The following is a 27,799-nucleotide window of genomic DNA, read 5'->3' as shown; positions in this document are numbered from 1 at the left end:
TGATATGAGATAGTGTCAGTTCCGTTTAAAAATTCTATTCATTAAATTGGATTTTTACAGGCTTTATTTTTGGAATGTCATGCATGCATCCAGGCGCTTTTTTCTTAAATCCTTAGATTATGGATGAGATTTATTTGAATTATTTGTAGGTTGACATGAAAAATGTCTATGCTGTGTGTTCTGTAGTGAAATTTAGTTAGCTGGATGAAGCTGGATGCTATGGTGAACAATTGTGAATGGATGGAAGTTTGAATGTGTGACTTATTTGCTGATAAATTGTAGATTTCTGTTTGAGATTCTAGAATTTCCCGAGCAGCATAATGCAGTAGCTAGATTGAAGCCACATCATCACGTTGACTGCAAGATATGAGGATACATGACAGCAAGACTTGAGGTCTCGGCTCGTAATGACATTTGGCTTTAGATGTTTGACTTTATACTTGAAAATTAAAAATATAGCAGAGAATATTAGAAGTACAAAATTCAGCACTGTATGCTCATCAGAGAGGTGCTGACTTTGTTTCTAGACGATAACATGATTGGACTCATTGAATCATCCCGAGTTCGTCAGTTTGATGCTCTATCTATTGACTGCTTACTTAGTTATGAAGTTACTCAAAAGTATCAGCATATAAAATACCTCCTTACTAACCCAGACATCACACAACGTAGAAATGACAATATATCGTGCCCCAGGTCAGTGTGAATCTTGTCTGATGCCAGATTTCATCAAATTTGACCCCAGTCATGAGTCATGCCAGCCTAAAGCCGGCTATTCACCTCTTCTACGCCATCTGCCTTCCAGCTAAGTACCTGACATCTCACGTAGCTCAAAATCGTCATGGAAAAATTTTCAAATTTCAATCTTCCTTACATAAATAACACGTAGATTTCTCAGAAATCCGTCAGAATTTATTTTAAATTTTCACAAGACAAAACACCTGATTTCACACATTTCTTCTTATTCAACCTTCAACAACCTCCTTCATCGACATGAAGCTTCTTTCTTAACATTAAAGTATCATGTTTCATAATGAAAACGATTCCATTAACATCGCAATCAGCTATAATTCTTCTTACATTTCACTAATGAATTTTCATCACTATTTATTTCATCGTATCTAGTGCTTTTATTAGTAAACTTCACACTCCATCCTTCTTCTTCTTGTTGTATCTTGTTGTACAAGTCATTAATTAGAAGAGATACATTGAAAGTTTATTTTTTTTTTACAAAAAGGAAATTGGAAGAAGAAATCTCTTAAAAAGTCTTAATTAAGGTAGAGAATGATGATTAGTAAGTTAAGGCAACAAGAAATGTTTCTCACAAAATTTCGAGGTTAATTAATTAGATGATTTTGAGGCTATATGAGAAGGTGTGAGCCAAGGTATGGGCCCTTTTAGGGGGAATCAAGTCTTTAAATTGACGGGAATCGAGCTTACGTACTCACAAGAGATTAGTGTAGTCACTTGAGCCAATGTCCTCACAGCCACAGATGCCAAATTCTCGCAATGGCAGATTTGACTGAATATGGCTCGAGGAACCAAGGAAAATTCTATTTCCATACATCACACAACATCCAAACGACCCCCCTTTTAACCAACAATTTGAATAAAAAGTATCGCAAAACAAAGAAGGAAAATTGGCTTTCACGAGCAGATCCATTAACGCTAAATGACACATTCAATTTGATCTCAATCGAAAAATGAGATTTTTCTCACTTTTAATGCCATTCTCTCATTATCTGAGATTAATTTCGCGACTTTTTCAGGGTTAAAAATTCTCTTTTCTCGGAAAGTTTTTTTTGTTGTTGTCCCTTCGAATGACAAATGTTTGCATTTGTTTGCGACTGTGAATAGCGACGGAGACAAAAAAAATATTTTTCGTGCCTTTTTCAATGCTGCTGCTGCAGAAAAAAGTTGGAAAAAAGTGAAGAATCTTTTCATTATGTTTTGGGGGGTTCATAAATCACGTCAATTTGTGTTTGTAATTAGATTCATTAAAATTGAGGATAAACTCATCAGAAAGTCAGCTGCAGTTAGATATTAATAAGATTAGTTTGGATAAGGTATGAGGGGCATGAAGGTTTGACCCCCAAACACTCCCTTCCCACGTATACACCCTTATAGATTATGGAATTCAAAAAGGACCCCAAAATTACATTCTAATCCAAACAGATCTTTCCTATGCTTAACTACAGCTGAACATCCCCAAACAAAAACACTTCGGACATCACAGACGAATAATGACTCTTGTTTTTCCCCAAAATAATCTTCATTTTAACAACAATTTGCAAAATTTGTGGTAAATTTATTGAATGTTTTGTTTGTGCTCATTGTCAATTTGCATATCTTGAACATTAAGTTAGTTCCGTTTTTTTGTTGTTGTGACCAATTAAATTAATGGCTTTGGGGTGCCATGATGCTTTTTATTTGTTAATTCTGAAGATTTTTATCTCAGATTCTTCAGACACGAGTGTCTATGATGTGGTTCGTTGTTGATTGTTTTGATGCTGATGTCGATGTGTCTGGTAGTCTGGTATTTGGATGGAATGTAGTTTTTGGTAGATTTTGTGATGATGGTTTGATGGAATTTGAGATAGTCTGTCAAAATGACCCAAAAACAGCAGGCACGAGGCTGTCTGGGCAACTTAAACTTCATTTCGACATTGAGCCGTCAATTTGGCAACTTACCAATCTCCCAGCGACCATGTTGTGCCTTCGGGACCAATTCATACTGTCTTAAATCCACAACTGCTTTTGACAACGTCATTTGGACATTAAGCCATCAACTCAGCAGCATAACGATCTCCTAGCGACTAAGCTATACCCCTCGGGACTAATTCATTCCATCTCAAATCCACAACTGCTTTTGACAAATTCCAAACAGCTTCTAACCCAATTCTTATGCAAATTTCTAAATAAAATCTTCATCTGCTTCCATTTTTCATTCAATACAAGAAACAAATGAATTTATGGCATCATTATATATGGAAAAAAGAGCTACTCCACTTTCTGTTAAATCCCATTCCGCTTGTTCTTTTACAAATGAATGCGTTCGTGCGCTTATGTATGTATGTGCACATAGAAAGCACTGAATTTAGATGAGCATGTAGCTTGATTGATCGCAGATAGAAAAATCTTTTTTTGCTAAATAAATACGCAAATGTTCGCTAACAAGAAGAAGGATGTGACATGATTTAAGGCATAAAAAATTCTTTAAATATTGAAGATCATTTTTGAATTTTTCATGATGACCTGCTTGATTTTATGCTTGCGATAGCTCAAAATGACCGTTTACAAACTCAAGTTCTGATGAGGTCATGGTCAGCTTGCCATAACAATAGATGCTTTAGGATATTTTGAATAATTGGGGTTTGATGCTTAAGAATGAAAAGCTTTTGACATCATTGAAGTGATTTTTGATGATTTGAAGGATGCTTCTGGGGGATCCGAGTGTATAATCATGGGATATTGAAATATGATTACTGAATTGAAGGGTTAAAGGGATTTTGAAGGTTGGACATAGATGTGAAGGCAGTGAGGAGTCAGTTTGTGGATTTTAAGGGTTGGCTCATTCACTTGCTACGTAACTCTTACATCCTCCTCCTCCATCACACTTAGATTCAAGCACAGAATCAACCTCAAACTCAAGAATCAAATCCCATCTCCCATATTAAAGTTGCGCTATAAATTCTCCATTTTTTTTTTCTATTTCAAACAAGAAGTTTACCAGAAGGTTAATAATCTCATGATATGATGGCTGTATATACATTTTATTCTTTGTGATTTCATCGCATGTGTGGATGTAAATTTTTTCTCTCATAAAGCTTGTTGCTTGAGGTGTTATCGTAAATTTCAATTACATGCTTGTTGTGGTTATGAGATACAGCCTTAGAGTCTTTGATTTGTGTAGAGCTGAGCTTTAAGAGTGATTCAAAGACGTAAAGAAACTCGGAGTAAGAATTTTTTTGAGGTTATGTTGACATGGTGGTATGAAAAAGGATGGATAGGTTATGGAGATGGGTTTCAGCATTGCGAGGTGTACCCAGCATCATGCAAAGAGCCAGGAGCTCTAGGATCCTGATTTTTCGATAGCACACAGTCGACGTAGTTACAGTAAGACATGAAGTTGCCATGTCAGCATCATGACGGCTGATTTGGACCCTATTTTACTGCAAAAAATGCGATTCGCTACATTGTGCAGCTCGGGAGATTGAGTCACTAACAATTTACACCCAAGCAACACATCATCATGATGCCCACGTGACATCGCCATCATTCAGACCTTCAATATCAAATAATAAATTTCCCCCCAACTTCATAACTTAAAATATGAGTTCTAAAGTCTAAACAAACACGTTTTCAGCCCATATTTCACAATTCTATTCCACTCATAATTCTTTAATGCCATTAACAATCGCAAAAGTGTTTTATAAATTATAATTTTTCTCGTTAGACTTCCTATTCTGACTGAAATAGACCAATTAAATAAGATACATTTGTTACATAGTGACTTATTGCCATTAATTCCTCTTCTTCGTATTATTATGTATATTATAGTTTTTATGCTTCTCATTTAATCACGAATATTCAACTTTTGTTCTTATGTTCTGCTTTTGGATGTTGTAGAGGGTGATGGGGGTGGCTATCATTTGATGGCAATCGATATTGAAGTATGGAATGGAATTGGATCAGTCGTACAATAAGGAAGTTCCCGAGCAGCAAATCGGCTTCACTAGTACACTGTTAGGTCGTCGTATCAACGGTAAGAAGCATAGCTGTCCTGACGACACTTAGGACCAAAATACTCCTCTGATGTTGATTCTGTGTTGGCTGTAAAAGCGGGATCCAGCCATAAAACCCCATCCACAATCTAGTCACCCAACCCCCAAACATCTCCATATGCGTAATAGACATAAGGAAAAGAAAAGAACCAAAAAAGAAGAAGAAGAGAACCTAAAATCGTGAGAGAAATGTGAAAATTGCTTTTATGCGTGCCTTTTTCTCCAATTTTTGTTGATAATTGCAGATAGAATAAAGAACAATATTTATTTCAACTCTATAAATATTAAAATACATTAAAGAGAGAGAAAGTACTCTCATACATTAATCATAAATAAAGAGAGAAAATATTCTCCTTTCAACACCCTATCTTCTTTACTTTAATTAATGGTGTTGCTCAATTACAGAGAGAAGGTCTCTCAAATCCCTAACTGCTTTTATACATTAGGATTGTTTCTTACTCCGATAATGATCTAGCATATAAAATAAACTCTATAATCTTTAACTAATAACGTTATCAATATCAAGTTGCATCTTGTCGTTATCTATCAAAGTTATGTTAGTTTCATGATTCCTAGATCCTGTGTTGTCATCAATTTTTCTCGTTAAGTTTTAAAAATTGTTACTATTTTTAAACTACTATTTCTACTTTCAGAAAATTATTAAAATTAATTATCTTAAACTCTTTACTTAACAAAGTACCAATGACTATTAATAATTGATACTTAATTTGATACTAGACCGATGAACCGACGGTGCTTATTAAGCAATTCCACAGTAATTCCTTTCGTCAATAAATCCGCAGCATTTTCTTTTGTATTCATATGTAGTCATTATCGCATCGCGTATGAAGTTTGATATCAATTGTTGTCTATTGCTATACACATCATTATTTGCTATAGCAATTTAACATAAATCACAGTCCCTTTTGTGATTATATTCAGCTCGCCAAGTAATTGTTTGAGATACATTGCTTCTTGTATGTGCAGTGTATTCCGCCTCAGTGCTGGAAATGCCACCGTTGATTGTCTCATCTCCAACTGATCGCTTTCACTCAATTTGAAGACGTAGCCGCTCACAGATTTTCTAGGAAGTATCAGCACTCCAATCTGAGTCACTATATCCATGTAGATCATTATCACTTTTCTTGTATAATAATTTCATGACTTGTTCCTTTTAGGTATCGCATTGGCTTTCCAATGTTTCATTGTGGCACTTATTGTACTTACTCACATTATGGCATATGCAATATTGGCCTCGTTTGTGCTATAAAGAGCAACAACCGACAGCTTCCTGATATGGAATAGTGTCATCATTTTCTTTACTTTCCTCCAATTTGATGGATACTTCACAAGGATTTTTTACAGGCTTGCATGGAATCGAACATTCCAAATCGTGTCAATACTTCTTTGACATATATCTCTTGATCGATATATATTCCTTCGTTCTTTTGTTTTATACGGATGCCTAGGCATCCTTCTGCTGGTCCCATATCTTTCATCTCAAATTTACTGCTAAGATCCTTAATCAGTTTCTTTAATTTCTTTTCATCCTTATAGAAGATTAAGAAATCGTCAACATAGATAGCTATCAATAAATTCTCTTGATAGTAAATGCAAGGATCTAATTTCACTAGACCAAATTCCTTTAAGGTCTCATCAAGTTTTTTGTTCCAGCATCTGCCAGCTTGTTTAAGAATATATTGCCTTTTCTAAACATACCTTTCCAATCCGTCAGAACCCCTCTGGTTGCTCGATGTATAGTTCCTCATCAACTTCTCCTTGAAGAAATGCTGTCACAACATCGAGTTGATGGATTTTTAACTGGAATTTAGCTGCCAATGCAATCAGCAATCTGATATTTTGATATCGCACTACTGGTGAAAAAGTTTCCTTGTAGTCTATCCCATATCGTTGTGTGAATCCTTTTGCTACGAGTCTGGCTTTTCTCTTTGTAATCTCGCCATTTGTGTTCTTTTTGGTCTTGAATAACCACTTAGTTTTTATAATCTTCTTTCCTTTAGGAAGATCAACCAGTTTCCAAGTATTATTTTTAATGAGCGATTCATACTCATTTTTCATGGCCAGGATCCATTCTTCTCTATCGCCTCTGGCATTTACTTCAGTAATACTTACTGGATCATTAAGAACTTCTTCATTATCGCATTTCATGGCGAATTCTTCATTTGAGATCATGACAAGTCGCGCGAAATTTAGCCCTAACCTTGTTTGGCTCCTCGTGGTTACGTTAGGCATTGGATATTTAGGAGTCACATCTGGGATTGAGTTTGGTTGACTTTTCGGTGTCAGACCACTACTCATTTGTGGCACTTCCACAAATACTTCTTCTTCTTCAGATTTAAACTCATCAACAGAAGATTCATCGTCATTTTTTGTGTCGTCATGTGTCGTAATCGGTGAGTCTCTTCCTTGACTTTCCTCATTGAAGTCAAGCTCAATCACACTCGATTCCTCTTCTGACACATGCAAGAATTTAACATTTCTTTCCACACATAATTTTCCAGTGTTTTTATCCACACATCGATATGCTTTTCTCGTTAAGTCATATCCGGTAAAAACCATTTCAACGGAATTTGAGTCAAGCTTCTTTCTTTTTTCTTTGGGAATCATCACCATTACAGGTGCACCAAATAATTTCAATTTGGTCATATCCACACGTTGCCCATAAAGCTTCTCATGTGGTATTCCTCCGTGTACACTTGAAAAACTTCTGTTGATCAAGTAGGTTGACCAATTCACCGCTTCAGCCCAGAATTTCTTAGATAAATTCGCGTCAAACAGCAGACATTTTGTTCTCTCGATGATTGTTCGATTGAATCTTTCAGCAACTCCATTTTGTGCTGGCGTGTAGCAGATGTCTCGTGTTTGATTCCACTACTCTTGCATAATGCCTCAAATTTTGCATTGCAGTACTCTAGGCCATTATCCGTCCTGAGTGTTTTGATTCTTTTTCCAGTCATATTTTCAGCATATGCCTTAAATTCCTTGAATTTGTCAAAGGCCTCAGATGTGCTAGAAAATATGTAAAAACAACACGACTATTCATCTACAAATGTAATGAAATACTTAGCTTTGCTGAATGATTGTGTCTCCATTGGACCACACAAATCGCTATGAATTATCTGGAGAACTTCAGATGACGTTCTTGTTGATTTTGCAAATGGAAGGGCATGCTGCTTTCCTGTGCAACACACCTTGCAGCTCTTCAACACTTCAACGCCTTCGTTGAAATCTATTCCGTCAACCAGTCCAGCCTTCATTTTGCTCAAAGCTTGAAAATTGATGTGGCCTAACTTTCGATGCCACAACATTAATTTGTCTTCATCCTTAACTGATGACAGACACTTGTTGAGCTGTTGAGTTTCCAACTTGTAAACTCCATTTTCAGCCTTACATGTTGCTATGACTTTGTTATGAGCGTCTTTTATCTGGCAGCCTTTTTTATCAAATATTACACTGTTGCCATTTTCAACAATTTTTGAGACGGATAGCAAATTTGCATTTGCTTCTGGCACATGTAATACTTCGCTTACAGTCACATTTTCATTTGAAATTTTTATTCTCGTCTTACCAACAGCTTTGACATGCATTTTTTGATTATTTGCTGCTACAATTTGTCCGAGTTGCATTCATGAGAATCAAATTATTTCATGATGTGGTGTAATATGAGCTGACGCTCCGGAATCAACATTGCTCTGTTGTTTCGCGCACATAGCCGCGCTTTGCAACTTATTACGATGTGAAATAAGAAACGCTGACTCTTTATTGGTGGTCGTTTCAGATTTCTTCTTGGCCTTGCATTCTTTTGCAAAGTGACCTGACTTTCCACAGTTATGGCATTTTAACTGTGATTTGTCTTTCTTTTTGGAATCCTTACCTTTCTGATTCTTTCTCACAAATAAGGCCTTCTCACCAGATGATGAAGCTGATGCCGATGTGGAATTATCTAGTAACTTTTGAATCACATATTCTGTAGTTAGCTTTACCGCTGGCATCCATGCTTAATACTAGTGGAGCATACTTTTCACCAACTCCTTCAGAATTAAGCCTATTTTATATGCTTCTTCCATCTTCAGTTTCGACGCTTCTAACCTGTTGAAGTAATCTGTCATCTTACTTACATATTCTTGCATATCATTGCAATCTTTTAAGAATAGACTACAAGCTCCTGTTAGCAAGCTTACTTGTCGCGGAAGTCCTGCGTCCTCAAACATATTTGAGAGATGATCCCACATTTCTTTGGCTGTCGATAAATTTGTAATGTGACACTGTAACACAGGCTCAACTGAGAGCGTTAAATATGCCTTTGCTTTATTGATTTTCACTACATCCTTTTCAGTGCCAGCGAGGCACTCTGACAAGTCTTTTATCACTAGGATGTTTTTTATCGCCTCCTTCCAGGCATGATAATTTTCACTGCCCTTGAGGCGTTCTACACTAATGTCACCAATTTTTGTGCACATATTTAACTTTTTAATGATTCTATCTTTTCACTTCACACTTAATTCACCTTTCTAATTGTTTAATTTCTAGGTACTTCGTTAACTTTCCCTAGACGCTGCAACTGTCTTTATATATATATATATATTTTTTTTTTTAAACTCACTGGTGAATTAACTTAACACAAAATAATTTCACTTTTAATTATTTCACGTGTGACTAACTACGCTCTGCTACCATGTTGATAATTGCAGATAGAATAAAGAACAATATTTATTTCAACTCTATAAATATTAAAATACATTAAAGAGAGAGAAAGTACTCTCATACATTAATCATAAATAAAGAGAGAAAATATTCTCCTTTCAACAATTTTATTCTCATTCACATTACCATAACAGACGATTCTTTTCCTATGTATACATAGATCATGTATTCAGTTGTGATATACATGCCATCGATGGTAGCCTTGACAGCACTCAATCGGGCATCGTTACGCTCTATCTCTATAAAAATTACAACCAAATCAATATTGATGCTTTATTGAATAAAAATGATGACGGTGGCTGTGTTAACGATAGCTGTCAATGAATGAAAATAGAATTAATCTATTTTTGGGTCTGGCAGAGTTTAAATGTCAACATAATTGGAGGGAGAGACTTGTGTATGTGGGACGAATTTTAAAGTAGTTTAGTTATTGACTTTGCTTTAAAAGTCGCTGAGTTTGGGAGATTTTGGAAATGAAAATGGTTTTGTTGAGATTGCTGTATTTGGAATGTTTGTGGGTTTTCTGGTGAGATTCTTTTGGTAGTAAATCAAGTTTTATGTTGTGGAATTCAAATGAAGCATTTTTCTGTCATTTCTCTGTCTCAGATGGTTCGGTTATAGTCTTCTTTCTACCTGAGAATCAGTCAAATGTTAAGAAGCTTAGTATATCGTGTTTCGAATCACACAAACCGAGTTGACGTGGTTAGAGCAGCGCAAAAGCAGCTAAAGTCAACTTGACTTTTCTCGGGATTGAGCCCGGGTCATCAGGATCGATTAGCCGACACTCTAACCACTACTGCAACTGCTGATCTACTCGATTCTAAATCACAATCACTTCATTCATAACAATGAAGTCTTAGACCCCTCGTTGGATCAACGTAAATACTGCCTTCAAGATTCAGTCGTACTAAGTAACCAAGTGGCTGCAAATCGGCAAAATTTGCTCTTTTTCATCAATTTGCAGCTAGTAGTAATCTAATGCAATGTGTATAGGAAATAATATAAGGTGTTGTGTATAGGCTATAATGTAAGGTATTGTGTCTGAACAGGGTTAAATCGGGGATATTGAACCATATTGTGAGCAAATCGGAACATTTTGAGGCTTTGTCGGGACACAGCAGTAAGGCTGAAAAGTACAGCAGCGTCCCGACAAAATACAGCAGATGCCCGCCGTAGTATGAAGTTGAATGGATACTTAATAGACATAACCTTCTATTGAGAGTATCCAAGTGCCATTTCTACCAGAAGGACCAATTCCATAGTTATATCTACATATCAATGATTGACACAATCCTCATAACATTACACAATTCTCGGATCCAACTCTACACCAAATAAATCAACCAAAACAATAAAATGACACCCAAATCCATCCAAGTATCTTTTTAAAGCTCAAAAAAAGGCACAAAAAAAACAGAAGAATTAACAAAACTGTAGCAATTTTTCAGTGGTGAGTACAAAAAATTACATCCCATCCATTCTTTCACGTGCGGTTTAATACCTCTATAAAAATTTCCATCTCTTCTTTATGCTGATCTTTCTCATGAAAAACAAAAACTCATCTTTTTACTTAAATTTCACAACCACAGCACCAGCATGAAGCAATTTTTTCTTCTTCCTTTACTTCTCTTTTAACTGCAACAATATGACGACATCGTACTTTTATCTATCACGTCAGAATCATGAAAGAAAACTTCCTTCAAGTGATGAGACGAAGATGAGTAAAAAGAGAAAAAAGCCAAAAGGAACAAAGTCTCTTTTTCCCATGAAAATGTCAAGTGGAAAACAATTCATGTAGAAATATAAATTCAATGTTTTGGCATTCCTTTGGGGCAATGAGTAGCACGCTCTTCACACTTTTTGATATGCCCATCAGGCAATGTTTTTTCAACAAACGATGGAGCTACAGCATTTGAATTTCTTATTTTTTTGTTTGTTTGTTGTGGAAGACTTTTTGAGTACTTTTGTTGTATTTATGCTGGTTAATGATGGGGGAATGGGAATAAATTGTTATATTTGGTGTAAATAATTTATTTTGGTGATTTGGAGGCGATTTGATGGAATTCTTGGAATATGGCACGACATAAGGCGTGTCTTTGTAACCTGGATAGCAAAAAATGATTAATTGATCTGAAATCCGGCTCCTAGTCGACGTGACTCTGACATAGTGACGAATTTGAATTAAATCCGACTCCATGTCAGAAGCATTCAAGCCTTATGCCAGATTATGGATTGATCAATCAACCCGGAAGGCACGCATTGAAAAATCCACTGAAAATCCAGTCAGTTTGGTCTTTGGTTGGATTTTTGATCGATCAACCAAACTGGGAGAGAAATGGCTGAGAATTGACTCAAAATCCAGCCCCAATACAGCGTGACTCATGTTTCAGACCAGATTCGATAAAATCCGGTCTCATGCTAGAGTCAGGTTGATCTTTAGGTTGAATGTTCGGTCATTTCTACGTCGTGTGCTTTTCGGGAAACTTGTGCTATTCGAGGTAAGTCAAAAGGCTCAAGTTCAAGTCAGTGAATCAGAAAATGAGACATATTGAAGCTTGAAGTTATCCCTGAGGTGCATCCATCAACACTCAAGTACCAAGTGTCCAAGTATCCATAGTCTTCAGGGATCTGATTTCTATACAAATGCTTCTTCAATTCCCAATATCTACATACAAAAGTTCAACGATATCTTGTTGCCAAAGACATAAGAATGGCCTCGACTGTCAATTCAAGAATTTCTCCATATTCTCAAGTTATTGCCTCGTGCTGAAATCGGAATGTTTGCAATATTGAAGCAATAAGTGTGAAACAAATTTTTGCATCTGTTATAAGGAATAAGAAGCTCTTGTCATTTATTTCTTATCTATTTTGGGCGGTGTGGTAGATTTTTTTGTGGGGGAACTGCTATTTAGAGGAAATCAGCATTAAATCGTTTTCAAGAGGAATAGAAGTGGAAATGATTTATTGAACTGGATCGATAAATCACGAAGATTTTTTTGGTGTGCAGCACAGCAACTTTAAAATTCAAGCTCAATTTACTTTAAAATTGCTTCATATACAGTAGAGGACATAGCACTGGGACTATCCATTGTATCCATTTCAAATTTGCATTTTCACTTGAAAAATTCTCACATTCTCAACAACTTTTACCATTTCTCAATATCCTGTTCAGCTGAATTTCCTTCATAGAGTGAAAATTTTTACATTTGAATAATAAGGAAAGCTTATAAAAGGCGTTGGATATGCAAATTCGGTAAAATTCTCTTTTTTCGGTTATTGTCGATACAATTCTTTTGTGAAAGGAACAAAAATGTTCATTGCTATCTTTGGCACTTTTATTTGCATAAAATAATGTGTCAGAATATTTTGTTCTTTATCCTACATGTTGTAGGGGTCTTGTGAGGTTTGTGAAGAAGCAATGGTGTGACAAAGTGAAGGTTACTTTGATTATGATATAAGTATGGAAGTTGCAAATTGAAGGACTATCGATTGAAATTGTTCAGATATTGTGTAACACTTAAAGAAGAAGAACAGGAGCTGATTCAAGGGTCAATTACAACGTATCCTAGCAGGCAAGGAGAGTAGGCTCAAGAACAGAGTAAGCCGAACTCACAAGCATGATCAGCTGGTATATTTAAAGTCAACAAGAGCTTTGGAGCATTTTCTTAATCTGTTAGGTGTAGTTACTAACTATAGCAGCAATAGACTGTCACTAGAATACTGCTACGTTGACGTGATGGAGTCAAAACGTCAAAATGTCAATGAAGCTACCCTAAAGGCACCTTGACGATTATTCTGGCCAAATTCTGACGGTGAGAAATGAATATGAGCTGGAACTAGACATTCCCTGGACAATAATGTGCCATTCTCTAGTTTTAATTAGGTTTCGTCCAAAACTGCAGGTCTACAGACAAAAATGCGAGTATGAAGCCTTAGATGAACTGTAGGGTACATAAATGCAGTCCTGTGGATTGTTGGGCCGAGCCCAACTTTTAATATATTTTTGTCTACTTTGGTTGAATAAGTCATAAAAAAGCTCTCTAATGTAGACCTGATCGGGCTTTGACGATTGTCTTAAGGATTCATACCTCGATGACTAACATTTTGTATGCAAAAATTCTACATTTTGTCTTAGTTTGCAAAATTTTCTGACACAATTTGTCTCTATAAATTGCAAGTCGTGCTTCTTATTCTTCTCTGATTTAAAATTTTAAATTCAGTTTTCTTTATTGCTACATGAAAAAAATACATACATAAATTCTATTGAAAATTTGTTTACGTAGACGAGACTGTATTAGATATCAATAAAAATGAAATTTATAGCTTAATGCAAATATGTTTATACATATATCATAAGGATGATGTTCATTTGATGTCATTTTATGAGAAAATAGAATCAACTTGTTATGCGGAAATAAATATTGTTGGATTCATGGAAGATTTAGGGATATATTTTGAGAATTTTTAATGTTGTTTGTCATCTGTGCTTTCAGCATATTTTACTGAAGAGCACATCGTGTTTTCTATGACAATGCTATGTTTCTGTGTCAACAGTAAGACGCGAACTTGCCTTGACGGCATCGTGACTCTTGATTTGAACTCATTTTTAAGTAGCAAATGCTATGAGATTGATTGTTGTTTAAATTTACAAGCATAGACTTCAGTAGCAACATCAATTATATTCTAGCTTAGCTATTCTAATTTCCAGAACTCAAATTCGATTAGGATTCAGTATGAACAAGTCAAATCAGGTAAATTTGACCTCATAGAGAATTCTAGTCGACTTCGAGTTCAGCCAATTTCTTATTTCTATTTGAACTTCCATAAATAGAGCATTTGACACAATTTACAACAAACAAAGCCAATTTCAGCAAGCTCGATTGGCAAGCTAGGATAAAGGATATGAAATTTTGAAAGACTTTTTCAGCAGGACTTTAAAAGATTTTGGATCATTGAAAAATCGTCAAGACATGCCTGTAAAATAGAATATCCTTTGATATCCAGTCCAAAATTCAATTGAGGCTGAGAAACTTATTAAAATGATCAAAAATGAGAGTCAGATTCGCATATTCATGAAGGGGTAGAGGTTGCTGGTAAGTCAACCCCTAATTCAATTCTTTACGTCCCTAGTTACTTTTCACACTCTCATTTATCAAAAAATCACTTTTACCCCAGCATAAGATTTAATTCTCTCGATAAACTTGATGACTTATTTACATATGTAAATCGACACACTAAAAAAACTTAAATTTCAATTCTAAAAAGTATCAAAGATCTTTACAGCCTCTCAATAATAATGCCAAGATATTGAACAGCTCAAAAAAAAAAGTTCAAAAGTTTCAAGTTCACTTGAATTTTTATTAGTTCTTATTCTTATTTCACTTTTCCTTAACTTTTTTGTCAAAAAAGAAAAAAATTTGTCTGTCAATTTTTCCTCAAGAAAAGTGAGCAAGCAGGATGAATGGGGAGAAGAACATGAAAAGCTCATCAAAAAGTTTCTCTTGCAAAGAAAAAATATTTAAATTTATGAAAATAAAGGCAAGAAAAATGTTTTTGATTTGAATTTGAATAAAGAATTACATAAGAAAATGTTTAGGAATTGGGAGGGGTGTGTGAAGGGGGGAATAGGGGCTTGGGGGTCGAGACACATTTAAGGAAATAAATTGTTGATTTTGTTGGGAGTTTTGAGGCCAAAAATCCCAATTAAGCCCTAGTCTCCTTAATTTAGGCTTTCAATGCACCCTAAATAACTTCGATGCCCTTGTGAATTGAGTTATCAGGCCACTCGGGAAATTTAAGACGTCTCGATACTAAGATTTTCTAGTCACGATCTTGACATTGGCCTTAGTCTCGAGAATTCGTCAAAACCGAGTTTTCAGGAAGCCGTAATCTCCGCATTCTTATTAAATTTCACATATTTAATTCAAAATCTAGCAATTTTTACTCCTAAATAATTTGCAGCAACAATTTTCAGCTTTATACCCGAATGGCACAAATTGGTAAATCGATCAAAAATCCGGCCAGAGGACGGCATGACACTGACTTGGTTACAATGCCTTAGTTTCGCCGGCATGACTATAACTTGGTCTTTATTTCACCATGTCAGAGTTACGCGGGAATGATTCTATATTAGTCCTCATGTCATGCAAATGTAACACTGGCAAAACTCTATCTTGGTCACATTGCCAGAGTCACGTCAGCCTGGTCCCTGATTTCAGATTGATTAACTTCTTTGTGCCTTTCAGACCATTTACTTCCTTCAATAATCTAAAAAAAACCTACAAAAAATATTCCAACTTACCTTAACTTTTTTATCCGAATGTCTATCAGCAACAGCTACACTATATTGAGGCGGATGAGTTGATGGCATATCAATTTTTGTCTCCTTACCGCCATCAAGATTCTCATCAGCCTCCTGCGTTGTATTTACACTATATCCTTGATTATCCAGACGTGGTCTATTTGTCGCCATTGCATTTGCAATTGAATAACGTCGACTATCTGGATAGTGACTCACGTAGGTGTTTTCATCGTTTATATCATTTGACTTTTCCATCGAGTCGTCTTGCTCCACATTTTCCTCCGCACTCTCTATACAGTTGTTTTAATTTTCATTATGTCCATTTTTATATATAGCAATAGGTATTTTTTTTGGCATAATTGTAGCACATTTATATAGGAAAAATATATTTACATATTTGGATAAAAGCATGTGCAGTATATACAAAATTATTTTTTGTTTGGAAAATTCGTGTTGAAATTTAAAGAAAATTTTCATTTTTTGAGGAAAAAAGAAGAAGAAAAAAAAAAAAAATAAGAAAAAAATGCAATCAAATTGTGGATGAATAAAAATGAGATTGTTCAGCTATTTTCACTACAACATCAAATTTCATTATCACATGAGGGAATTGACTGTGTGCTTTAGATGTTATGAGGGCAAAGCTTCAGAGCTTATTTAGCTGAAAGCTTTCAAGTCATTAAATGCTTTTTAAAGTTTCATTAGCTTCTTCTTTGAGGATAAATAAAGAGAATTTTTATGAATTTTTTAGTACAATCAATTAGTTTGAGAAGAAGAAGTTTTTGAGTTATATGAGCAGAATTAGAGTTTTTAGGTGAGTGTTTAGAAATTATGGATCACTCAAATTAATTAATATAGACTTTTTGAGGGTTATATAGGATCTTTAAGGTAAATAGAGACTTTTCAATGTTAATAGAGACTCTACAAAGTCATTAGCTTCTCTATAAAATCACTTGAGACTCTGAAAAGCCACTAGAAACTCTACAGTGTCATTAGAGACTATACAGAGTCATTAGAGACTCTACAAAGTCATTAGAGATTCTACAGAGTCATTAGAGGCTCTACAGAGCCATTAGAGACTCTACAAAAACATTAAAGACTCTATAAAGCCATTAGAAACTCTACAAAGACATTATAGACTCTAAAAAGTTATTAGAGACTCTATAATAAGTTCACAGAAAGACTCATTAAGCTCAAAAAGCTCTGTAAAGGTCACTAAGGACTGTATAGAACATGTAAGATCCTATGAATTCATCAGTGACTCTAAAAAGTCAATAAAGATTATATAAGATCAAAAGAGCCATGTAAAGATCAATGGTGAGACTCTATTTGGTCAATAGAGACTGCGTACATGTAAGATCCTATAGAATATAATGCACTGACTCTAAAAGGTCATTAGTAGCTTATATGTCATTAAAGACATGTAATAGTTCAATGACTCTTTAAGAGACAATACAAGACTCACTAGAGACTGTATAATGTCATTAGATATTCTATATGATCAATACAGACTCTTCAGTATCACTAAAGACTCAATAAAGCCATTGAAGACTCTGAAAGATCCATAAAGACTCAATAAGCTCACTAGAGTTTTTATTTGCTCACCATAGACTCTACAAACTCAATTCAAACTCTATAAAATCGAAATAAACTTCAAAATTTATATTTTTTCACCAAAAAATTCATAAACTTAATCAAATTCAATCCAACAAAGTGCCCAAAAATGAATCATTATAATTCTTATCCATTCGACAGTCAATTCCCTCATTTAATGAATCAATAAAAAATTGTAAATTAATTAAATTTCAAAATATTATTTCCGTTCCTTAAATCTACGATGTTATTTTTATTACATTTCATATTTTCGTGTATGAAGCGAGACAACTTGCAAGAAAACAAAAGGAGATGAACGCAAGGCCAAGCTATAAACATTATTCTATTGGGAATAAAAGCTTTTGTGCTGAAAATACTTTTTTTCTCACAATTCGTGCCATAATTTCGTTTTTGTGCTGCTGTCATTATCAGCTACTTGCCATCTAGCCAAGAGAAATGCCATAAATTTTAAGTGTAAGGACACTCTCTTTTTTTAGGTCCTCATTTTTTGTGAGAATATTAAGAACAACCGAAAAGGTATTTGTGTCATTATCGTGATAAAAAAACTGGAGCATTGCAATGTGCAGAGCTTCCTTTTTTTGCATTAACAACGTGCAATGATGAAAATTGTGAATGTTTATTCAGGAAGGAAATTGAAGAAAAATGGTAGAAAAATTGTTTATGAGTCATTGGCAATGAGAGAGTGAAGAAAATGCATGGGAAAATGATGCAAAGCACGATGGCAAGTAATTTGTTTTTATTTTATCATTACAGATTTTTTATTAATGGCTGTGAGATGTTTTTATGAAGAGATGGAAGGTTGTAAGGGTTTGAGAGACGAGGTTGAGTTTGAAGACAGCCCCGGGGTAATTTGATTCTGTAGAATCAATGTATTTTGAACATTCTTGTACCACGGCACACCTTGGTGGTAAGGTATGATTGAAATCGTACATGGTATGTACATGGAATTTCCAAAAAGATTTAATGGCGCACTAGTGTGTCGCGGCACTCATTTTCGACAATACTGCTGTATATTTTGCAGTAAACCATGGATATTTCGATTCTGACAAGCCCCTGGGGCTGATTTATCTAATTCTGATATGGTACGATGTAACCACATCACTGGAACAGTGTAATCGTACTACTGACATGATTAAGTGCTCCATGTCGTATCAGTACCGGAGAAATCAGGCCCTGGATCAAAATATAGCGATATTGTGTGACAATCTTGAAATTTTGTCGAAGTCAAGACATTGGAAACCCTTTTTTTATCACTTGTTCCTTTTTAATGGCTTATCAAGGGTGAGGAAAGTGGATTATTTCATCGGGGCACCTTGACTTAGGGGAAAGAAGGTTGCGGACTTGTAAAATGACTATTTCTAAAGAGCTTCTCCAAATTTCCAGACATTCTGGCTTTGACGATCTATAAGGTACAACCGAAATCAGCTTACATGTGCATCTAGAATACACGAAATTTAGAACATTTCCCCGGGGCGTCAAGACTTCTTACAACTTCACTATCTCTCGATTCTCATCTCACTTCCTTTATTTCTAACAGATTTCTTTTTATGTCAAGCACGAACTATTTTTTTGCAGCATATTCACTATTTCACTACATAAATCTGTTTTAACATCTCATAATTTTCATTCAATCAGTTTCAACAATAAAATATAACGTTGGGATTCCTGCATATCGATCATATCATACACAAAACTCAAATTGCATATCAATTCACTCGAGATTTTTATTGATGCATTTATTTATTCATTATAAAAAGAGATTTATTTTTTTCGATGAGGAAAGGAAAAAAAGGCATTGATTTTTTTTGCAGATGTAATTTATTTTTTAATATTGTTCTGTATTTGTTCATATTGTGCACATGTTTGAGGATGCATTGACATGGAATTTTTTAATGAGGTCAAGTTTAGTTGACTAAGTTGACTTGTAAAATGGGATGATTGTGAATATATGGAATGACAAAATATGGAAATGAGGGTCTAGAATGGGGTGAGAGTTCTTGAGATGAATCCTAACCTAGAAATAGGGATTATTGCCCTTTGTATTCAAATTCCTTTGGGGTAGACTCCGAGGGAGGTCTCCGAGCGGAAAATGAGCAACTAGAATTAGATAAGGGAGCTTGAAATGGACTTGAACCTAGAAATTTGGGTAGGGTCTCTAAGGGGGAGAAGCAGAAGTGGATCACAGGTTAGATTCTGTTCTATGTATAATGACGTAATTAAGGGCATATTGAGTTAAGAGAGTGAGCATGTGGTCAAAATCCTTCTTCCTATCTCTTTATACAGACATGATCCCAAAGGACAATAATCTCAACCAACCCGTCTCCCTCAATACGTTATTATACATCTAACAGCACCTAACATCACCATCATCCCCAAAATCATAACTCGCCCCTACCCAAAAAGTCATTCCCCCTAAATTGTCTCAAAAACTGCTCTTGACACGTGTCCAAAAATGAGCAATTAAGTTTCACAAGCTCAACACATTGTCAACAAATTCACAGCATATCTTTCCTCACACATATGACAGTGAAATAGGATAAAAATGAGTTTAAAGAAGAATATTGCATGTCATAAATTTCCATAACATGTCACAATCACATCATATCCCGTCACAATATTTGAACAGAGGAATTCAACATGTCACAATATGGACAGATGAGCAGAGATGACAACAAGCTGGATGTTAAGCAATTAATTAACATCGCATATGTATTCTCAAAATTCTTTAATTAAATGCAAACAGTGCACTTTCTTTCCTTTCTTCTGCATGCAAGATTTCATTCATTTTTTATTCAATGCTGGGTAAATGGAAGTAAGGTTTAAGTCATGAAAGATGCTAGTAGAAAGAATTTCATATCATTCATCTTATTCGTAGAAGATAAAAAATGTGAAACAAGAAAGAAAAATGAAAGAAAAAAAGGAACTGAGGAGAAAAAAGAATTTATTCTGTGAGACGAAATGGATGTGAATGAAGTTATGTGCATTAACGAGTGACTGTAAGACAAAAAAAGTGACGTGCAATAGAGAAAAAACAGTGAAAATAGTGTAAAAGTAACAATTAAATACTACAAACAGGGTTGGTATCTGTGATGAATTTGTGATCAAGTTGCTGGATTCCGGAAGTTGGTTAATCGATCAACAATTCGGCATCAGACTGACGTGACCTTGGTGCTGGATTTAAATTGAATCCTAGTCAGAGTCACGCCGGTCTGGGGCTAAATTTTGGATCAATAACTTGATCTGACTCTATATGAACTGACAAGCTAGGAACAAGGATATAAATCGCATCAAAATGTCATTATTCGTCCTTAGAACTTGACATATTACTCAGATATAAGCTTGTCCACTCGAATATGATTAAACAGCATCTGCAGCAAATCATCAGCATTAACTCAACTCACAACAATTACAGATACCAACCCTGCACTACATCATGCAAATGAATAGATCTTCAACATGAAATTTAATTTTGAAATGCCAATCAAGTCACAGAATGAGGTTTTTCTACATAATTAAGTGATGATGGTCGATTTGTTGGAAATTAAAAAAATAAAAAAACTTCAGATTTTAAATGAAAAAAAGAGTTTAGTCATGCACGGAAGAGAGAAAAATGTAATTAACAGATTGAACAGAAACATTAATTAAAATGCACAAAAGAGCGAGAGCAGATTTAAACAGGAAAAAATCGAACAGCATTGCTTATGGTAAATTTCCTGTCTGTTGATTTATGCTAAATACATAAAAAATGAACAATTTCAATCGTAAGGATTTATTGAAAGCTTTTCTAAAAGCTTCTAAAAACGATGATTAATGTAATCGTTTAATGTATTTTTATGGCATCATTAAAAAATGATGTCTTGAGTGTCCGGACCTTCTAAGATGAATGAATAATTTTATGAACAATTTTATTGCTAAGTAATGAGCTTTTAGAGCTTTGAAAAGCTTTTAAGGAGACCTTTTTTGAATTTTTAAAGGTTCTTTAAAGTTACGTTTTTGAAATGGAAATTCTAATTTTTGATAATAGACTGAATAGACTAGGAGCATCCTTTAGAGTATGCTCAGTTGTATTAAAAATGTCTACGCTCATTTAGGTGAGCATGCTAATTGCCTGTTAGGGGAATCGCCAACAATTTCCAGAAATCTTCAAATTTTCAACAATTCAAGCTCATTTCAAATTATTTTGAATGAATCACTGAATGTAAGAATTCATATTCCATACTTAATCTATTAATAAATTCTAAGCACGTTGACCTAACATATTGGAAAAAAAAATATTCTGCCCAGTAATTTATCTCTGTCTGATATTTATATATACATGTATGTTTTATGTCATACATTCTGACACATTACTTCACATTTTATGAAATATTGACACTTATCATAGTGTGAGGCAGAGACGGAGTTAGGCTTATTTTGGGAAAAAATCAGTAATTGCTATTGAAAATTGGATAATTCAGATATTATGTAACGGTTAGGTGCTCCCTGGTTAGGAAGGTATTTGCAATGTCATTACTGAGTCCAACATTTCAGTCTTAATTTACTACACAGTCTTATGGGTCTAAAAATGTTATTTTTATTGTTGCTTAATTTACAAACATTCCCAAATTGATTTTTGAAACTTTTTCTTATGAAAACCTAAAAAATTCAGAATTATATCCCAAAAAAATAAATCTATATCTGGATACACGCCTGATATGAGGCATATTATATGACGCACGAAAATGTGTACTTTAATAATACACTGTGGTACGTCACAAATCCACAATGTCTTAGAATTTTCTGTTTGCATATCTGATGAGTCTAAAAATATTCAAAGTTAATACATTTTATGATTCATACATCATTGCCTAGGTTTTTATGCTTTTTTTTTTGTTGAATTATTTAGAGATTCGTTTATTTATGGCGGATTGTGACGTTGTCAAGAAAACAACGGAAGATGCTTTCTATTTTTGATATTTGCTTTAAAATTTGTAATGATTTAAAGGAAATTCTTGAGTTTAATAAATATTGGATTATTTTAGTTTAGAATTTTTGATGATTTTTTGTCGAACAGATTTCATTCGGCTCCTTAAAGCTTAAATCCTGCATCATCCTAGAGTCTTATCGGTCTCTGAACCGACCGACGGTCTATCGGATAGGGTCAGACTCTCAAAATGGACTGTGAAAATTGTACAATGAGTGTCTGAGCCTTGAATTCGTACTACTCGGATCAAATAAGCAATATTAGAGCTTAATGTGAAAAATGTCACAAAACATTACATCCGTTACTATGAATAGTATCAAAACAATAAAGCCAACAACTTCCGAATTCCAACAATCGATGAAATTAGAATTAATGACTTAATTAATCTGCTCAAGCTTACACACATTAAAATAGGAAATTAATGATATTTAATGACAGTAAAATCGATAATTAAAACCATAAATGACGTAAATAAGAAAAAAACATAACAAAAATACCAATTAGACATCGAATTAAACAACAATCAATCAATTCACTTGCTAATTTATCAAATTTCTAATTTTATCACTTAAAAGACATTAAAATAATTTTAAAAAAGAATTTACATTTTATATTAAAGTCACAGCCGAGTCACAAAGACATTCAACACGTGATAGAGATAGAGATTAACAGATATATATTGAGGCAGTTTACCAAATTTTTAAAGTAGTTAGCACTTAATACACTCGCGGATATAAGAACTAATATTCATAACACAAGATAGATACTCCAATTAATTTTTTTTATGTGATATTTTCGATTTCTGTTCTTTACTCAACACATACAACTATACGGTTCGCAATTCAACACTATTTTTATAGATTTTTTATTTTTTTTTACTCAATTTTTCAGTTCTGAAAAGAAAATGATAAATTATGGAGAATAATAATTAGTATCAAAAAAGAAAGTGCAGATAGACTTAAAATTTTTTTTGTAATAAATTTGATATAAAAATCAGGAAGAAGAAGAAGAATTTTGAAAAATAAAGGATAGAATAAAATTGTGAATTAAATGAGGATAGAATACATGATGATACATCAAACAGAGAATTTTTTCGCATAGACTCCAATTAAACTACTTTTTTATGACATAAAGAAAATCTTAATTTTATTATTTTTTTTTGTATATATTTTGTTGCAGTAAGTGTCGAGTGATGTTCTCATGGAATTATGGTGTATAAAGTGGTTTCTATGTGTGTCGATGAATAAAATGTTTTATTTGTGTTGGGTGACTATAAGGATAGGGAATTTTTGTGATAAGGATAGTAAATATCGAAAGGTTTCGAAGGATAGCGCTGTTCTATCGCTGGCCAGCCAACGAAGAAGAAGAAGAATAGCTCGAAGTCGACTTGGGTTTTGTATGGAATAATCGACTCAAGTTAACTCGACTCCTTATAAAATTCTAGTCTACTTCAAGCTCTGGTTGATAGGAATGGAGATCCAATATTGACTGATGGTGGCTCTACATGATTGAATATTGATTTTAGGTTCAGGAATAATTGCTCAGTATTGTAGCTACTTGACGAATTTGCCAGAATAACATGACAATGAACAAACTTGACCGAACCTGCAGTCAATTTGCGGATTAGCAGAATTCAATCCAAATTTGGCACCAAGTCAGTGTCACGACTGTTTAAAGTTGAGATTTTGGATCGATTATCCAATTTGTGCTATTCGAATAGCGTCTTGTACATTCACTAACTTGACATTCCCGGATACCTTTCTTTGACGAGTTTTTGGTAAGATTCTAGAGAAAAAGTGCATTTTCCTACAATTTAGCCTGAATAGGACTCAAATCTACGCTCTATTAATTATGTTATCAAGTGCTCTCCCACCTACCCTCCTACCTACTGAGCTACCGGGGGTAACTAGAGAGCGTGGCACATTGCAAACTTAAACCTTCTTCTCTGTTAAGTGCTAATTGCACAGCTTTTATCGTTAAATTGGAAATCTGTAGAAACAAAACATTTTAGATTTGATTGGATCAACAGTGCACTGACAAAGTCGGAAGCTTTCATTCCAATGAAGATTTGACTTCAAGAAGAAAGTAGAGTCTTGAACTTGAAGATCTATCCAAGATACATTCAATTTCCCACCCATCTAGACACCCAAGCATGTGTATGTATGTGGCATATTCTATTGTGTTGTAAAATGTAGACTTTTATGTATTATCCTACTCTGTAGCTGGAGATGATGATGATTATGTTATATTACATAGTATAAAGAATAAGAAAATTCAGTTTATGGCACCAAACTCGCTAAGGAGAAAAATTTCATTTTCAGAGAATTTTAAGACTTTTTTCTCTCTTTCTGTGTCTTTATGTCTGATTAAGCACTTTGTTGTGTCTTTGACAAAAGATGAATTTTTGCAGACTTGGCTTGAGTTTTTGAATGAAAATTTTTGGGAAACAAATGCTTAAGAATGACTTTTATAGGACTAATCTCTTGTGAGGCAATTTGATCATTATTGGATTATTAAATTAAGGAATTTTGGAGATTTTTTGGGGAGTTGGAAGGGATTTTAAATGGGAAACTTGGGTTAAGGATTTGTTTGATTGGATTTAAGTTAGATTGGAGTTATTTTGTGGCAATTTGTGGAGAAATTAGGACTAAATTTGATTTTAAATTGAGAATTTTTTAATTTTTTAATGTTCTGTAGCTGAATTTGAAGGATTTTGAGAAAAAAATGGGAAAATGAAGAAGTTAAAACTGAATTTGATGCAGAATTGTCAGAAAGGTGACTTTTAGAAGATGTATGGCTGTACTATGACAGATTCACTTAAATCGAATAAATTACATGACAAAAACTGCCTTTAGGTCTATTTCAATCTAATTTGACACCAAATCACCTTCTCAACTCATTGTTCTACTCATCAATCTCCACAATTCTTTAATTCCCATCACTTAATCAAATCAATATTTCAATTCCCAAATTAAATTCATAAATATCCAGAATAAAGCTCACTCAACAATCACAAACATCAAAAGTTATATACAGCATCATCATCAAACTTCTATAAAATAAATATTGATTGAAATTGATGATAGTGTGTCGAGATTGGAACACCTGCAGGTAAATTTATTTCCACATGACTCATTTATATTCAGTAAGAGACACATGAGGAATTTTATACTATGTTTATAGATGATTCCATTAACCTTTACGACTCGTTGTATGTGGGATTCATTCAAAGTTGGAAATAGACTAAAAAGATTAATTTATTTTTAGAACTTTTCACTACCATGAACTATGATGCTCAGATGTGATATGTTGAGGTATTACGGTTGAGTTCTAAATTAAACATTTTATTTGAGTAATTACTTTAAGGAATTTTTAAAGCTGGTATGGAAATGGAAGAGGATGTTGAGGAATTATGTGAGTAGTTACTCAACATAAATTATGTAAAATGTATTAGCTAAATTGAGTCCTTTAATGAATATGATCAATTTATTGGGTCATGACTAAGAGTGGATGAAGGAAGAAGTAGGACAGGATGTAAATATTAATCGGCCGATTTCACTAAAGTAGATCATCCTCATTTTTAGTTTTTTGGAAATATCTCCAACATTTTAAGATCCGAATGATTTTTGAGGGGATTTGAGATAATTTTTGAAAAAGCTAACAATTTAGAGAATTAAGTTCAATAAGAAGAAGTGGGTTGACCACAAATACACCTCTAATGATTCAATGCTTCTCTAAAAATAGAAGTTAAATTTTGGTTAAATTACTAATCTGGATTTTATTAGACTTTCCATGTAAAATTACAGATCAGAGCTCGAAGTCGACTCGAATTTTATATAAAAAGTCGACTCAAATCAGTTCGACTTCATATGAAATTTGATAGAGTTTACTTCAAGCTCGGATACAGACTACTTTCCTGCAGAACCGTTCATTTATTACGTGACGAATTTAGGAAGGGAGCTCCTATGTTCTTCTAGACTAGATATGTATTCTTCTGTATTTGCATTCTAGATATGGACTAACAATAGTCGATACGATGGCATCGTCATGTCATTTTGACATTTGCGGCCAGTATAGCTACCTCTTAGCGACTACGTTGTTCTGCTTAATATCTATCAAAATTCATCCAGAAATCTCTACCTTCTGTAGAAAAATAATCTGTCAAAAATAACAGAAGTATCAACAAAATACATCAAAAAACTCCTTCCCCATCCACCCCATCTCCAGATCCAACAACAACATATCTAGGATATTCTATTATAATATTCAAAAAATCCCCAATCATATCCAATATTTTTCTCTCCAAAGGATTTATGAATAATAGTATTTACGAGTGTGTATCTTCTTAAAAATAAATAAAAAATTTCGTTTCCGTACACGAGTGTACTTAAGCTAAATAAGGATGGTGTTAAGGAAGTGTAATGTGCTCTCATTTGTACAAAAAGTTTTGTGTAATGTGAATCAAGTGGGATTTTGTGCTGTTGTAAAATTAACGACAATAAGTGTGTGTATGTGCATGTGTGTATGTTATGTGACTTAATGCTTATTCTTAAGGTTATTGTTACTTCTTCAACACAAATAAAGTCTATTAAATATTTACTATGTACATATTACATTCTGTTGACTCTAATAAATTTCATTAAGAGACTTTCAACAGCATCAACAGCAACAAAAGGTGAGTCAACAACACAGGATGGAGAGATAGTCTGACTTCCGTTTTGGGGATTTTACCAGCAGACATATTCTCTTATCGATGTGAAGGATATAACAAAAAAGCAGGAATGATGTTAAAAACTTTTATACGGGTTCAAGGCTCTCATGGAGTTTGTGGTAAATGATTTTAATGGAATGGCTTCTTTCTGTGTGTTTTTTGGTTGTGTTTTTTATTATGCGCATATATTTTGGACGGAAGCTCAAGTGAGTGAGTTGAAGAGTTTGGGTGACCATCGACTTTTTGAGGTTATGTTGTAGTTTTTGAGGCTTTTGAGTGGAGTTTGTGTGGGTAAAGTTTCTTTGGAAAGTTGTAACTGGCATTTTTAGGGGATACATGACTGTATATACATTTTTCTAGACAGTTGATGTCTTAAGCTCTCCTGTTCAGTGACATAAATGATAAGAAACACGAAGCATTTTAAAGACACGACTTGGGAAGAGAATGATAAGAGCTTTGGTACCAAGAAGCCTTCCTACGCTCCTAAAACTCAGTACATCAATCTCAACCCCACAACAAATAGCCACCCTACACACCAGCTACTATTTTCAACCATAAGAGTCTCCTAACAGACATCAAGGCAGCACAATCTTATAATATTGTAATCCATAACTTTTCCTCGAAGGTGTGATAATGTTTTGGCACGTTTCGACATTTTTGTGGTCTCGTGTCTGAAATTCTCAATTTTACAGAAATATAAATGC

At 34.2% G+C, this 27,799-nt stretch overlaps 1 protein-coding gene across 4 annotated transcripts in view; it reads right to left on the bottom strand.

The window, feature by feature from the left end:
* The window catches only part of LOC139089053 (transient receptor potential-gamma protein-like), a 123,046-nt gene that overhangs the window by 57,747 nt on the left and 37,500 nt on the right, over nucleotides 1–27,799 (bottom strand). For 3 of the 4 annotated variants that reach the window (XM_070638480.1, XM_070638483.1, XM_070638482.1), the window contains exon 4: nucleotides 15,811–16,100. In XM_070638480.1, the coding sequence (XP_070494581.1) occupies nucleotides 15,811–16,065 (255 nt within the window). In that variant the 5' untranslated portion in view covers nucleotides 16,066–16,100. Of the gene's footprint in view, nucleotides 1–15,810; nucleotides 16,101–22,989; nucleotides 23,278–27,799 lie in introns of all 4 variants that reach the window. The other variant, XM_070638481.1, reaches the window with a different exon arrangement.

This window comes from Chironomus tepperi, unplaced genomic scaffold (assembly GCF_022539635.2).
Source record: "Chironomus tepperi strain 1889 unplaced genomic scaffold, CSIRO-AGI_Ctep_v1 contig_174, whole genome shotgun sequence".
In the NCBI taxonomy this organism is placed as follows: domain Eukaryota; kingdom Metazoa; phylum Arthropoda; class Insecta; order Diptera; family Chironomidae; genus Chironomus; species Chironomus tepperi.
The sequence above is the reverse complement of the archived record's forward strand: the minus strand, read 5'-3'. Positions and strand labels throughout refer to the sequence as shown.